Here is a 15350-nt window from a genome sequence, read left to right on the forward strand (position 1 = left end):
TGTGCAGAACACCCAGCATCCTGTATAGGGGACATCCCCAGAACCCCAAAGTTAGGAGACCACAGAAAGGGAGAACTCATGGGAGGGGGTTTTGGTCTGAATCTTGTTGTTTTGAAGGTTTTTGTGGAGACAGGATGCCTGGTGGCTTCTGGAGATAGATGTGGACAGGAGGAAACCCCTATCCAAAACTCTTACACCTTGTTACACAACAGTCCCATACCTTGTTTTCCCCCAAAACCAGGATTTGTCATTACTAAGCTTTGGTTGGATGGAGAAGAAGGCTGTGAGAAAGAGGAAGATGCCCCAAGATACCTGGGCAGGTGAGGAGGAAATCACTGCCCCTTTCCCCGTCACTTCTGCTCCATCTCCCAGACCAGCACGGCCCCCGGCTGCAGGAAAACCTCACTGCCGATGCCATCCTGATGGATTTGGGAGATCTCCCTCCCCTTTGCTCTGGCATGGAGGCAAATCCCATCCCTCTCCTTGTCCTTCCTGCCCCAGGCAATGAGCTGTGGATGGAGAGCAGGGAGGACAAATCCCCGCAGCAGGACCTCATGGAAGAGGCCATTTGGAACGGCTCCACAGCACAGGAAACCAATGGGGAGGAAAAGCCCCAGAGATCCCACACGACGAGGGGCTGCAAACCCAGCCCAGGATGCTCCAAGGAGGAAAGACCCACCCTGTGCCAGGAAGGCAGCCAGAGCTTCAGACCAGAGCTTCCCCAGAGCTCAGACCTGGTGGTCTGTAAGCAGCATCATATCAACAAGAAGCATTACAGGTGCTTGGAAATGTGGGAAGAGCTTCCGGCAGAGATCCCATCTGATCTGCTGTGGATATTCTCAGTTCAGTAAGAGAGAAAAAGAGAAAGATTTCTGCCAGGCTAAGCCTGGGGAGAAGTCCGGGAGGAATGTAAACAATATGTTATCTTGTTTTCCATTCATATTGTTTATAGATATCTTCTGCCACACTGACCTAAGTCCAGTGTACCAATCAGGCAAAAAGTTTTTACTTTAAGACCAATGAAATTAGTCTTCACAATGTTCTCTATTAAAGAGAGACATAATTTGAATAAATTATCTTTCTTTGCCTTCTGAACATGGAGTCTTTTCATTCCCGTTCCTGCCTCAACAGCGACTGCCACCAGAAGATCCACACTGAGGAACAGCCATACAAGTGCCTGAAATGTGGGAAGGACTTCAGTGATGGCTCCAACCTCATGTCCACCAGACCCTACACACTGGGGAGCAGCCCTTCAAGTGTGGGGAATATAGAAAGAACTTCAGCCGGAGTTCCAACCTCCTCTCTCACCAGCTTGTCCACACTGGGGAGCAGCCCTACCAGTGCCCCAGCTGTAGAAAGAGATTCAGCTTCAGATCCTACCTGATCTACCACCAGAAGATCCACTGTGAGGAATGGCCCTACAAATGTCCTGAGTGTGGGAAGAGTTTTCAGAGACGCTCCCACCTGGTCATGCATGAGCAAAGATACACAGAGGGAGAGACCCTATTGTTGTGGGAAGGGCTTCAAATGCAACTCCACCCTCACCACCCACCGGCACACCCCCACCAGGGAGAGGCCCTACGAGTGTCCTGAGTGTGGGAAGAGCTTCTCCTACAGCTCTGCCTTGATTTCACACCAACGGACCCATGAGTAGGGGATGCCCTACCAGTGCCCTGACTTCAGGAAGAGTTTTATCTCCTCCTCCAACTTCATCACCCACTAGAGGACCCATGTTGCATTATCCACAGTGACCCATATTGTGCAAAAACATGGTGATCCACATTCTTGGTGATCCATGTTGGGTGAAAACCTGGTGGCCTATGTTCCACATTATCCACATTGGGAAGACACCTGGCTGGTAGTCTTCACCTCCTTCTGCTACCCTGGGAGCACCTGGATGAACACAGGGGAAAGAACATCTATCAGGATGCAGACTGATGTCAGAAATCGAAGTACTGAGGCCTGAACAACAGGCCCTGCGCCAAAGTTGATCTCTAGATGAACCTTCCAACCAAACATTATATGATACTTGTATCTGCTAATTAGTGAAATATCAGTGATCGTTAGTGAAATATGTAATGTGATACAAATGTATTTATCTTTCCATGTTTAGGGGATGACCAAGGCAATGAAATCAGATATCTTGGCCTTGTTTGGAGGTACATTGTCAAAGCCAACTCCCTTGGTTCATTCTTGAGCCCTGACCAGGCTTTGGGTGGAACCCAAAAGTTGTAGATTGATGCTGGCCGGATGCCACGCACCCACGTAAGCCACCTACTCACTCCCCTCCACAGATGGACGGAGAGAAAAAAGGACCTGGAGAGACATCCCTCACCAAACACCATCACAGGTAAAACAAGCTCAGCTTTGAGATATGAAATTAGCTAACAAAATCAGAGCAGGATAATAAATAAAACAAGCCCTTAAAACCACCTACCCCCAACCCTCCCTTCTTCCCAGCTCTATCCCAGCAGCACAAGGAAACAGGGAATGGGGGTTACAGTCAGTTCATCATCTGTGGCTTCTCCCACTGCTTAGGGAGAGGAGTTGTTCCTCTGCTGCTCTGCGGGGTCCCTACCACAGGAGACAGTTCTCCACAAACTTCTCCAGAGTGAGTCCATCCCATGTGCAACAGCTGTCTGCAAACTGCTACAACATAAGTCCATCACAGGGACAGTCCTCCCCAAACCACTGCAATGTCGGTCACCTTTCCACGAGGTCAGTCCTCCAAGAATCTTTATTAATCACTATAGGCAATCTTTTGTACTAATTATTTGGTGCATTACATATACTTCTTTAATTCTTTGCTCTTTTGAACTATAGAAAATTACGCTTATTTCTTAAAGTTGTGTCTTTTGTGCTGACACCATCAACTGGCAAAACAGAAATTCATTGGGAAGACTGTTTGTTAGTCTGCATGCTCAGAGTTTCTTTTCTTTTGAGTTGGTTGTTTCTGGTGTTGGTGGCTGTGAGTCAGTGGTCACTGTCTGGCAGAATTCCCTTTGACTGGAGTTCCCTTTGACCCAGTCAGAGCTGATTTCACACAGTTGCTGGATTGGGCTTTCTTTGTGGCCCATAAATGCTGCGATCTTTGTGTCCATTCTCAGTGATTCATTCTCCCCCCCCCCAGTTTTGTTAATTTCCCCCAGGCATGAGGTAACACCTGGACAATTGTCCCACCTTGATCTTACCTACAGTCCAAGTGCCAGGTATCCACTGAGGAATATCGGAATATCAGGGGAGGCCAGGAGGGGAGGGGGGAGGGAGGATTCGGTGGTCATTGGTGGTGGCAGCTGCAAGTGTGTCCATAACTTGGGGTGAACTTCATTTGACCAGTGATGTGCATATAAGCAGTTGCTTCTTTACAAACACTTTGCCACAGTGGGAATTTTTGTGGGCATGCATTTCCCAGCATGGACCACACAGATCTTTCCTCTGCCAGGCCTCGAGTCAGCACCTTCATGTTACTCCCTTGTGTGCTTATCTCATGGCAAAGTCCTTCTGTGACCTTAGCAATGTTTGAGATGGGCAACTCTACTGCTCAGGTCCTTACACAGCCTGATCCATCACCCACCCACGAGTAACCCACGAGGTCTGCCCTGAGTGTTGGAGGAGCTTCAGTGACAGCTCCAACCTCAGCTCCCACCTGAGGATTCATCATGGCAAGAGACTGATCTCCTGTGGGAAGAGCTTTGGCCAGAGCATGAATTTGATCTCCCACTGTAGGATCCACATCAAGGAAAAGTCCTGTGTCTGCCCAAGCTTTACCCATAGGCCCCGTTCAAATCAAGATATTTTGAAAGTGGAATTAAGCCATTTGGTGTTTGTATCAAGACATCTTGGGGGGGGCATGAAGCTGTTTTCAATGTGACTGTGTTGTTTTAAGATAATTGGTCAATGCCTCTTGGCTTTTGCTATGCACAGCAATGGAGAAGACTCCCCCACATCCCCACGGAATCCCCAAATCCTCTAGAATATCTCCCTGAACTCCAAATTCTCCCCCAAATAGCAGTAAAACTGGGAGGGCTTTACATGGGTTTCTTTTCAACTTCTTTATTTTTACCCCACTTTCAGGTGTTTTAAAGGGATAAAGAGGAATCAAAAGAAAATTAAGGCCAAAACAAAAGTATTTACATGTTGGCATTGTGTGAGTATCCATGGAGTTGGGTTGGGTGGGTGGCAGAAACGTTTTTTGAGGAGTTTCCACCCCATTGTCTCTCTCTGAAATCTTGGTCTTTGCTCCAATCCATCACTGTGAAAGACACCCATGGGCCATGGAGAAGTAGAATTGTATTATTGAGTTGTAATTGTACTAATTTAAATAGGAGGCAAAGGAGATGGGATTTGGCAGGAGGAGGAAGGGGAGAAGGAATAGCAGGAAGTTCATGGATCCACCGCTCCCTGTATCTGCAGCCCTCCCCAGCCTGGGAGCATCATCCCTCTTCACCTCCCCCATGTGACTGGGGAGGGGGAGCTTGCCTCAAATATCGGGGTGGGGGGGGGGGTGGGGGAGTGTCTCTTAGTATTTGTTTTTTATGAAGCATTAACTGGATTTTGCATGACTCTAGAGCTGATCTGCAAATGTCCCTCGGGGGATGCTGGGTTCCAGAGATGATATTTGTCTGGGGACTCCTGTTGGCTGCTGCCAGCTAAGCCATGGTGGTTGGCAGGGGATGTGGAATCACTGGAGCTACATGAAGATCAGCCAGTACCAGGGCGGGGGGGCCAGGAACACCATTTCTGGGGACTCCTCAGGAAAGCCAGGGTTAGGGGAAGGCCAGGGGAAAACTGTGAGAGGCAATACTGGAACTGAGGGACCTCTGACAGGCCAGAGGGGGGCAAAGCTCATTGAGGGGTAATCTGGGGAGAAGGAGAGAATCAGGAGAGGGCTGAACCCAGGAATTCCCAGGTCCAACAGCAGTCTTGAAAGTGAGGAACCCTGGAGATGGGGGATCCCCAATATACATGAGACCCCCAGCAGGCCAGACAGAGGGAAACCTAAGTGGAGACACCAGACTAGGGCACCCTGGCAGGTGAGGAGGAAGTCACTGCTCCATCTCCCCGCCCAGCATCACCCCTGGCTGCAGGACAACCCCACTACTGACACTGTCCTGCCAGGGATGGACTTGGGGGATGTCCTTCCCCTTCCTTCTTGCATGGAGGCAAATCCCCTCCCTCCCTCCCTCCCCAGGCACTGAGAGAGAACAGGGAGGACAAATCCCTGCATCACAACCTCATGGAAGAGGCCATTTTGAGTGACTCCACAGCGCAGGAATACAGTGGGGAGGAAAAGCTACAGAGGTATCCTGTGAGGAGGGTCTCCAAACACAGCCCACGGTGCTCTAAGGAGGAAAGACATATCCTGTGTCAAGACAGCCAAAGCTTCATCCAGAGCTCTGACCTGGTGGTCCTTGAGTGGTTTCACATTGGGGAGATGTGCTACAGGTGCTTGGAATGTGGGAAGAGCTTCAGATGGAGCTGCTACCTGATCTGGCACCAGAAGATTCACACAGGGCAATAGCCCTAGAAGTGCTTGGAATGTGGGATGTGAAGTAAATGGGCCAGGAGACCAGCTCCCTTTTGATGCCTTTATTCAGTGATCAGCTCTGGGTGGGGGCCCGAGGGGCTGCGCACACCGACGCTGCTCCCTTTGGCGACACAGAGGAGGAGGTGATCAGTTTTGCTTCACAGCACAGCTGGGGCTTCCATCCTCACGGGCGTGCCTAGGAAAACATCTTCTGGCTCTTCGGCTGGGATCCTCATTCTAGTCCAGTTCCACTAGGTGATGGTGACCTCTAAAGCCCTGTTGGAGGGGTAGAGGGACTTCTCCCCAGTAGGTCCAGTCACTTAGTTTTCCAAATTTTAAGTTGGCTCGTTGTTTCCAGGGTCTTTTGTTGGGTTTTCTTGAGCTTTTCTTGATTTGCATATTCCCGGAAATGTTTCTGGCCGCCATTTTAGGGAGCAGCAGAGGCAATACCGGAGGGATTCAATAAGGGTACAGGTAAAAGGGAGTACAACCGGGGTGTATGTAAGGGAGCTGAACAAGGGGGGGTACCCGGGGAGTACAACCGGGGTGTATGTAAGGGAGTTTAACAAGGAGGGGGGGGTACCAGGGGGTTACAACCAGGGTGTATGTAAGGGAGATTACAGTGAGGGAGTAAGGGAGTTAACAGTGAAGGGTAAGGGAGTTAAAAATGAAGGGGTACAGCGAGGATGTATGTAAGGAAGATAACAGTGAGGGGGCGTACAACAAGGATTTAACATTTATTAACCTAAACTGTAAGTGCTTTAACAGCTCCAACCATATTGAACTTGTTCATAACAGGAAGAGCTTTAGCCGGAGCTCCTGTCTGGTCTGCCATCAGGTAATTCACATGGGAAAACGGTCCTGCAGGTGTAGGGAATGTGTGAGGAGCATAAGTGACCACTCTAACCTCTTGAGCCACCAGCGTCTGCACTCCAGGTAATGGGTCTACACGTGTGGGAAGTACAGGAAGAACTTCAGCCAGAGCTCTCACCTGATTCACCACCAGAATATCCACACTAGGGAATAGCCCTCGGAGTGTCCTGACTGTGGGAAAAGCTTCACCCAGAGTTCTACCTTGACCTTACACCAATGGATTTACTGCAAAGGGAACCCCTGTGAGTGCCCTAAGTGTGGGAAGGGCTTCAAACGCTGTTCCAACTCCATTCCCCATTGGAGGACCAATGTTGGATGATCCACAGTGAGCCCCATCGGGCAGAGACTTAGTGACCCATGTTCCTGGTAACTAATGTTGGGCAGTGTATTGCGTTTGTGTGACCAGGTTTTGGAAACAGGGGTCCTCCAGGGGTGGCTTCTGTGAGGAGCTTCCAGAAGCTTCCCCCACGTCCAGCTCCTGTTCTGATCCATTCCTGAAGGCGAGGGTAATCCAGGTTCTGGTTCATGGATCCCCTGGCACAGATTAAAGTGAAACAACAGTGATTGAACTATGTTATATCTCTGTTGGGTTTATTTCAGAACAATTTCTTTGCCATGTAAAGCAGGTTTGGAACCTTTTTGGTTACCATCTCTAGCAATATAGAAGCATTAAAATAGCACTTAGAAAAACTTAAAAGGGAAAAGAAAGTAAGAGTAGTGAGATACACAGGCACCAGCCCTGGATCCAGCAACAAAAATAGATTGTTGCAATGTCCTTGTCCTTGGTCTAAGTGATGGTCCCAGGATGGATTCCTTGGGGGTTGGGAAAGCTCCAAAACCACCAAGTTCTGTGGGTCAATATGGATTTAGGTTTGGGTGAACACCCAGGTACCTCCCCTGGAGGGAGTTTTACACTGTCTGATGTCACACTGTGGATCCCGGGGCACTTTGGGGGGCTCTGATGGTTTATGGCCCCTTCTAAGATGTGGCCACACCTCTCCCAGCAGCGCAGCTGAGCCAGGCCCATGTATGGCCCATGTAAAGGGGATGAAAACCTTCAGCCCTCTGTGTGAATGTCCTGGGCCTCCCGCAGGGGAGTTTCCAGAGCTGAGCCAGTTGTGTAAGGGAGGGCATTGCCCTGGTCAAAAGCCCTGTCCCACCTGGCAGCATCTCTTTCTGATCGGCCTCTTCCCTTCCCTGGCTCCCAGCCCGGCTCGTCCCCTCCCCTCTGGGTCTGAGTGTTCACCCCCTCGGCCCCTGGGCACTTCCTGTGCCCGTGGCCAGCAAAGCCCCCGCTGCTTTTGCCAATGCTTTGAGCCATTAACCCGGGACATTTCGGTACCCAACAGCTCTGCTCCCCAAAAGCCGAGAGGGATGGATGATGCCTCAAAACAACTCCATCCCACTGAAAATGGCTCAACTCCACCTCAAAACAACTCAATCCCACCTCAAAATTTTGGGGTATCTCCTGAGCCCAAATTATTCCCAGTTGCGGATGTTCCTTGTCCACAAACTTCACCCAGTTGTTGCCATCAAGGAAGTGACAGTGGGCTTTTCCCCAAAAATGGAACACACCTGTGTGGGAAAGGAGACAGGTGGGGGGGTGCCTCCCCTCAGCCCCCAACAGACGCTAGCACCCCACAGCAGGCTAGGGGCTCAAGGGACCACCCTGGATCCCCCATTCCCACCCCCCATCTGCCACCACAGCACTGGTTGCTGGGTGAGGTCACCCCCACTGTGAGCCCCTCAGGGAGGGATGGGGGGGTTTGGGACCCCCCCCAGTAAGGTTCTGCCTACACCCCCTCATCATCCCCCAGAACCCCAGGGAACAGCTCAAGAGATCCAGTGATGGGGACATGAAGGGACTCCCAGGGGAACCCCTTTGCCGCTGTCCCCCCTCCCTTTACCCCCCTCTCAAATACCTTTTCCATCTTCCCTGTGCTGCTCTCCCTCTCACCCAAGAGTTCCTTGCCCACAGCTGGTGTGGGCTCCCAGCACCCAGAGTGGAGTGACCCACAGGGGTCCCCATTCCTGATCCACCCGGGGGCCAATTCTGCCCCTTCCCATCACAGTATCCCTGCGGATTCCCCCAAAATCTCTCCACACAGCTCCCTAGTAAAGGGGATTGGCATGAACTGGGAAGCTTTATTGGGAACACTGGGAGCAGCCGGGCAGGGGCAGAGTAACAGCGGTGCTGGGGGGACACACGACCCCCCCAGAATCAGCATGTGGACAGAGCGGGGTGTCCCAGCCAGGCCCGAGGCCACAGGGAGGGGCTGCGGCCACCGGTGGCTCAGAAGCTCTGCGGGGAGAGAAAAGGGGTGACACCGGGCTGGGGGGCCCCAGGGGGAGCACACACGCTCTGGGGGAGGGGGACACGACCCTCGGGACCCCCCCCTCACCTTCTTGCACAGGTAGAAGCCGAGCCCCAGCGCCAGGAAGACGAAGCCCAACACAAAGCCCCCAATCCCTGTCAGCATCTTGCTGTGGGCGGTGTCTGGTGGCATTTCTGGGGGGTCTGCAGGGATCAGGACCCCCCAAAACCTCTCACAGACACCCCAAGCCCCTCCAAACACCCTCACACCCCTCCAGCCCACCCAAGACCGCATGAGACCGCTTTCTTATCCCCATCCAATCTCCCTAATACCACCCAAGTCCCTTCCCCATCCCTCCAGGACCCTAAACCCCCTCCCAGTTGACATCCATCTCCCAGTGATCCCCCAAACCTTTTCCCAGTCCCTTCCCAGTCCCACCAGGACTCACCAACATCACTGCCAGTAGATTGAAGCACACTCAACTCCCATCCCAGCCCCGCTTTTACATCCCCAACCTGCTTCCAGCCCCTCCGGCTCCATCAGACTCCCTTCCAGTTACATCCAGCACCACCAAGAGTGCCATCAGACACCAGGAAACCCCTAACTGCATCCCAGTCTTCCCAGTATCCTCCAAACCTCTTCTCCAGTTACCCACTGCCTCCCTCAAACTTCCTCCCAATTACTCCCAGCTACTACCAACTCCCCTCTCAGTCCCCCCAGTCCCACTCCCCGTTCCCCGGTGCTGTGGGGGCCGGGCCATACCCCAGTGCCGGCTCAGGGGGTGCTCCAGGCTGATGTGCTCCACCTGGCAGGTGTAGGTAAACCCACGCTGGGGGGCGGTTTCCAGCAGCACCAGGAGTTGGTAGGTCCAGTCCCCACTGGGGAAAATATCGGTGGCCACCACAGAGAGCTCCTGCTGGCCCTGGAACCACCTCACCTGAATGTGGGCAGGGTAGAAATCCATCACAGAGCAGAGCAGGCTGTCAGGGTTGGACTGGGAGCTCGAGGGCACCAGCGAGATGGACACAATGGGGGGCACTGGGAGAGAGAGAGCGGGGACACACTGGGATAAGATGCAGGTAAAATGGGAGACACGGTGGGGGGGGTCTCGGGTAACATTGAGAGGGATTGGGGAGGGACTGGGAGGGGGATGGAGAATGCTGGGAGGGCACTGGGAGAGAGGATGGAAGTCTGGGAGTGGACTGAGAAGGACTGGGAATGGAATGGGAATGAACGGATAGGGAGTGGGAAGGAAGTGCCTGGCACTGGGAGAGACTTCAGCGGCACTGGGAGGAACTGGGAATGAAGTGCTGGGCACTGGGAGGCCGAGTCCAGCGCGAGGCACTCGGCGCTGTGAGGCTGCCTGGCAACTGATGAGTCATCAGAGACACGCGCTCTGATTGGCTGAGGGGCTTCAGCCCTATGCAACGTCGAGATGGACACGCGGGAGGCACTGGGAGAGACTGGGAGAGATAGGGAGAGCTCCGGGGTGGGCAAGAGGCCACGGGGATGAGCACAGGAAGGGCTGACATGTCTGGGGCGATTCCCAGGGAGGTTTTGAAGGGCTCCAGGGTCATTGCCAGGGCAGGGCCCGAGGGGACAAACTCTGCCCCAAACTCACCTCTGCGCTCCACGAGGAACGAGGTGGACAACTCGTAGTTGTGCCGGCAGTGCCTGTCCACTGCAGCCCGTCTGTGCTCCATCCATTCCGGATTACTGTTCCAGTACCTGGCAACCTTCTCCCCATACAGGGTGTCCCCTACAAAGTGCCCAACGTCGCTGTCGAAGTGCACGTACTGCTCCCGGTTGTAGATGAACCTCTTCACGAACCTCACCCGCTGGGTGCCGTTAATGAAGTGACACTCGGACTTAACCATCTCCTGGAACACTCCTGAGTGTGCAGGACACAGCTCCGGGGGTGCCCCGACAGCAGCCCCCAGCACCCCACAGCAAACCAAAAGCTCAAAGGCCCACCCCAGACCCCCACTCTGTACCCCTTGTGCACCACGTGCCACCCCTCGTAGGCTCTTTCTTCCCGCAGCCCCTCTTCCCCTTTTCCACCCTTCTCCATATTTTTCTCCCCCTTTCCCATAACTCTTCAGTCACCAGCACCACCCCCCACATCAATTTGAGGGTCCCACCTCCCCCTTGTCCCTCCACGCCCCACCGTTCCCACCCTCCCAACACTTCCCTTCCCGCCCCTCCTGCTCACCCGAGAGCTCTGCATCCGCATCTGAGGAGGCTCCCAGCACCAACAGTGCCACCAGCAGGGCCCCAGCTGCCGCCACTCGCCCCATGGCCAGCGCCGGGCAGGGTCTGACACCTCCGCCCTCTCCAAATTCCCCTCGCGGTAGAGGCTGGGGGCGAGGCCGGGGCGCGGGTGGAGTCCAGGTGAGGAGCGCTGGGCGCTGCGGGACTGCCTGGCAACTGGGGCGTCATCAGCCCCGCGCGCTCTGATTGGCTCAATATTGTTTGTACCTCTCTGATTGGCTGAGGAGAGGCCCGGGAGGTGGAAGAAGAATCGGGAGCGATCCCGCCCCGAGAACAAGCACAGGCGCAACAGACCCAGCCTGGGCACAGGGAGTGAATTTAATACCAACCAAACACAGCAGCACAATGAGAAGGGGAAGAAATCTCTCCAACACCTTCCCCCCACCCAACGGGGATCACCAGGCCCACGGATCACCAGGGCTCTGCCCAACGGGGGGCACTGGGGATCATCCAGCCCAGATCCTCCCATGGGGGATGGAGCTGGAGCAGCGCACAAAGGTCTTCCCACACTCGGGACACTCGTAGGGCCTCTCTCAAGTGTGGATGCACTGGCAGGTGACGAGCTTGGAGCTCCAGCTGTTCTTCCCACACTCCCCACACTAGCAGGGCCATGCGCCGGTGTGGATCTTGTGGTCCTTAATGCGGTGGGAATTCTAGCTGAAGCTCTGCCCACATTTCAAGAACTTGTAGGGCTGTTCCCTGAGGTGGATCATATGATGGGTGACCAGGTCAGACTTCTATGTGAAGCTCTTCCCACATTCCAAGCACCAGCAGGGATGTTCCTTAGTTTGGATCTCCTGGAGCCAGATCAGGTGGGAGCTCTGGCTGGAGCTCATTCTACATTCCAAGCACCCGTAGGCTGTCTCAGTTTGAGAGACGATTTAAAAGAGGACACTCTGGAGTGAGTGTTGTCCCCTCTGCAGGGTTCCAATAATCCCTTTCCACCAACAAAAAATGAATGTTAATAGATGAAAGTGTAAAAACTCCAACAGTTTTGAATTCCCACAAGGCAAGAATAATAACTTTTAAAAAGTAAGTAACTGCTAGATATTAAATTGTTAGACCTTACCCCCCCACACACACCCTGGGACAAAAGACCCAAAATGCCAGAGAAATCCCCGCTCACGACACGGGGTACAGGTGGCACCGGCTTCTCCCCGAGGGGAAAAACCAGCCAGGGGCTGTCCCGAAGGAGATGAAAGCCCGGGGCTCTCCCGGCGTTGAACTCCTCCCCAGCTGGGCTCCGCGGGCACGGTCCCGGCAGGTGAAGCAGCGCGGCTGAAGCCTCGGGCTGTTTTCTCTCCCGGCTCGGCCCGGCTCGCAGCGGCTTTGGGCTGCAGCGGCGCCACTCCGCTCCTGCCCGCGCGGGGCCCCCGGGCTCCGACAAAGCAGCTGCTCGGTTCGCCTCCAGGCACTCCGAGGCTCCCGCTGCAGCCTCTCAGAGACAAGGAAAGGGAAAGAATCCTTTGTTTGCCTGGTGTTATAAACGGGACCACACTCCCGGTACTAAAAGTTATTTCAGCATTCATTATAATAAAAAGAAAGGCCTTAAGCAATGGGGCCCAAGGGCTGAGCAGGAGCCTTCCCGTCGAGGAGGCTGCAGTCCCGGCGCTGGCTCTTCTTGACCAGCGATGTCCCCGACATTCCAGGGAGAGCGACACAGGTTCAGTGGGTCAGATGCCCCTTTTTTGTTTTTTGTCCCTTTGGATTGGTTTCTTTTTGGATCCTTCATTTGCATGAAGGTTTAAGGCGCTTGATTGGCCCATGACAGTTCTGTCCAAGCTGGTTCATTTCTCTTGGGGGGTGGCGCACTTTACTTAGGTGCATTATGGTAGGTAGAGCACCATATTTCTTATAACTACCCTTTTAACCCCTTGTACCATAACCAAACTAACAGTACATGCTTAACAATTATCAACTATTTTACAACCGTTTCTAACCTATTTTTAACACCTGGCCCTAAAAAGCTTTTCAGCCAAACAGAAAACCACGGTGCACAGAGAAAGCCGAGGGAAACCCGATCAGCTAGACGCCAGTGCAGTTGTTGGGGGTTGGGTTTTAAAATTTTCTTTCCTTGTTACTTGTGGATTTTTTTCCCATTGAGTTTCTAAGAAGCACTAATGGCTGTGTGCTTAAGTTAGTGGGGAGGAGTAACTCCTCTAGTTTTTTCCTAGTTTTTTCGTGGGGGCTGGGCGGGACAGGACAAAGATACAACAAGAATAAAGGCAGGAAAAAAGACGAGGACTGTGCAGTTGGGGACATTCTATCTGCTGGGCTTCGGAGAAGGACAGTCAGACCTGCTGCTTGGTGAATGGAATTCACTGCCACTGTTAAAAACAGGCGAATTGGAGCCGAGATAATTTAAAAGGCTTGGGCCTATTTATTAAAAACAAAGACAACTGAAGACGAGGCCCCAGGATAAGCCCAGGACCTTTTTCCGGTGCCCGATTGGTCCAATTTGCAGTGCATTCCTGACCAGTCATTCTGGGATGCTTCGATTTCACTGGCTGGCTCATTGTCCAAATACAGTCCAGGCTGCTGTCAGCAGGCCATGAGGTAACCTTCTGGAAAGTTCTTACCACCCCCCTCTAGTGGGCACACACTCATACTACAGTACATTTAACTTCATTACTTATTGCATTAATTGGGCATAACAATTCATAACAACATGACATCACTGACTATTTATAACTCCACCTGTTAAAACAAATTTATTTATAACAGCCACCACCATAACCCAGTGGGGAACCTTTCTTCTGCTGCTGGGCCCCGCATCTCCCTGCCCTGCCAGGACATCCCACAGGTTCCAGCTATTGCCGTAGAGTTTCTTATACATCTTGCCCACCACCCTGGGATTTTTTGCTCATCTCTGCTGTTCCAGCCTGCTGTTTCCAGAGAGTCCTGTTGGGCACCAGGGTCGGCTGCCCCAGGGTTTATGAAGCAAAGCCTCTCTTCCACCCCTTCCGCCTTTGGACAAAGCCGCCATTGCCGCGTGCTCCCTGAGCCCGCGCCGGAGCGCCCCCTGCAGCCACGTGGGGATCACCGCACCTGTCCTGCCCACCGGGAGCTGCCAGCGCCCCTGCAGGCTGTGCCCGGAACTGCAGCACAGGGGAAAGCGCCGCAGCCGGAAGGCTGGGACAGGGTTCCTGTTCTGTTTGCTCTTAGTGCCATAGTTGTTGCTGTTTGTTTGCTTTATTATACGCGCTAGTAAAGAACTGTTCTTCCTAGTCCCGTATCTTTGCCTGAGAACCCCTTATTTTCAAAATTATAATAATTCAGAAGGAGAGGATTTACATTCTCCATTCCAACAGAAGATTTTTCTGCCTTCCCTAGCAGACACTTGTCTTGTAAACCAAGACAGCAGTGAAAAAGGGGCCTCTCCCCACCCAGTCCCAGGCTCCCAGAACTTAAAAATACAATAATCATTCTTTGGGCACAAAGCAAAGGACCATGAAATGTACCATCACAATAATTCACTCCAAGACAATTCTATATACAATAATCACAGGTATCTATCTATCTATCTATAAAAGCATGTACTGAACTCTGGATACAGCAATCTGCAGCTAGGACAGGAGTGAAGAGGCTGAACAGAGACTAGGGGAGATGTGGAATGCACGGACGGAGCAAACCCTCCAAATGCTTTAACCTGATTCCCAGCTTTTCTGTGTTTCCCTTGAATCCTTGACTGCTGGATTTGAAAGAACTGAGATCTCACTGTGAAAAGCAGAGCAGTCTGGAACCAAACACTGCTGTTGGAGTCATAATCTGGACTTGTCACATATCAGATCTGAAAATATATTGAATAGAAAATGCCCACAATATTTCCCAGCCCATCCCTCCTCACACATAACAAAAAGCAATTTACCTTTCAAAAGGTAAAAAAGGTAAAATGAACATTAAAAATGTTCCGTCATAGAAACTGATGTTCAGAACATACAGGATAATGAAGGTGTCTAGACAAACGTGCTGTCATTTCTCAGGTATTCTCAGGCTCAGTGCCAGCTCAGAGCTGGGCTCTGTCTCCCAGGTGCCCAAGTCCCTGGGCCAGCTCTGAGCAGCCTCTCCGGGCTTTCCAGGCCGGCTTTCCCCCGGCTGTGCCCCGCGCAGGCGCTCGGTGTTTCCGTGGTGCCCCTGCCCCGCTCAGCTCCCCGTGCCCTGCAAAGGCGCCGAGGCTGCGCTCGGTGCCCCTGGGTGTCACTGACCGAGGCAGTGACGAGCCCCGGGGCCCGGGCAGAGCCCTGAGGGACGCCCCTCGGCCCCGGCCTCCCGTGGGACACGGAGCCACTGCCCACAAGGCCCCGGCACGTCCGGCCGGGCAATTCCTCCTGCCCTGAACAGCCCAGGTTGCAGCCTAACAAGGT

At 52.9% G+C, this 15350-nt stretch overlaps 2 protein-coding genes, 1 long non-coding RNA gene and 1 pseudogene across 4 annotated transcripts in view; 2 read left to right on the plus strand and 2 right to left on the minus strand.

Moving 5' to 3' along the window:
- The window catches only part of LOC137464133 (class I histocompatibility antigen, F10 alpha chain-like), a 372308-nt gene that overhangs the window by 182686 nt on the left and 174272 nt on the right, over window positions 1–15350 (plus strand). The gene's annotated exons all lie outside the window — the stretch shown is intronic.
- LOC137464158 (uncharacterized) overlaps window positions 1–15350 on the minus strand; it is a 61381-nt gene that overhangs the window by 33440 nt on the left and 12591 nt on the right. The window lies entirely within an intron of this gene.
- LOC137464162 (zinc finger protein 436-like) lies at window positions 1097–2310 on the plus strand (annotated as a pseudogene).
- LOC137464144 (class II histocompatibility antigen, B-L beta chain-like) lies at window positions 8679–11154 on the minus strand. Its single transcript, XM_068175471.1, is given in 6 exon segments — window positions 8679–8702; window positions 8803–8909; window positions 9478–9753; window positions 10337–10606; window positions 10928–11093; window positions 11095–11154. Coding segments are annotated over 6 exon segments (888 nt in total). The 3' UTR covers window positions 8679–8693.

Source organism: Anomalospiza imberbis, chromosome 37 (assembly GCF_031753505.1).
Source record: "Anomalospiza imberbis isolate Cuckoo-Finch-1a 21T00152 chromosome 37, ASM3175350v1, whole genome shotgun sequence".
NCBI classification, from domain to species: Eukaryota; Metazoa; Chordata; class Aves; order Passeriformes; family Viduidae; genus Anomalospiza; species Anomalospiza imberbis.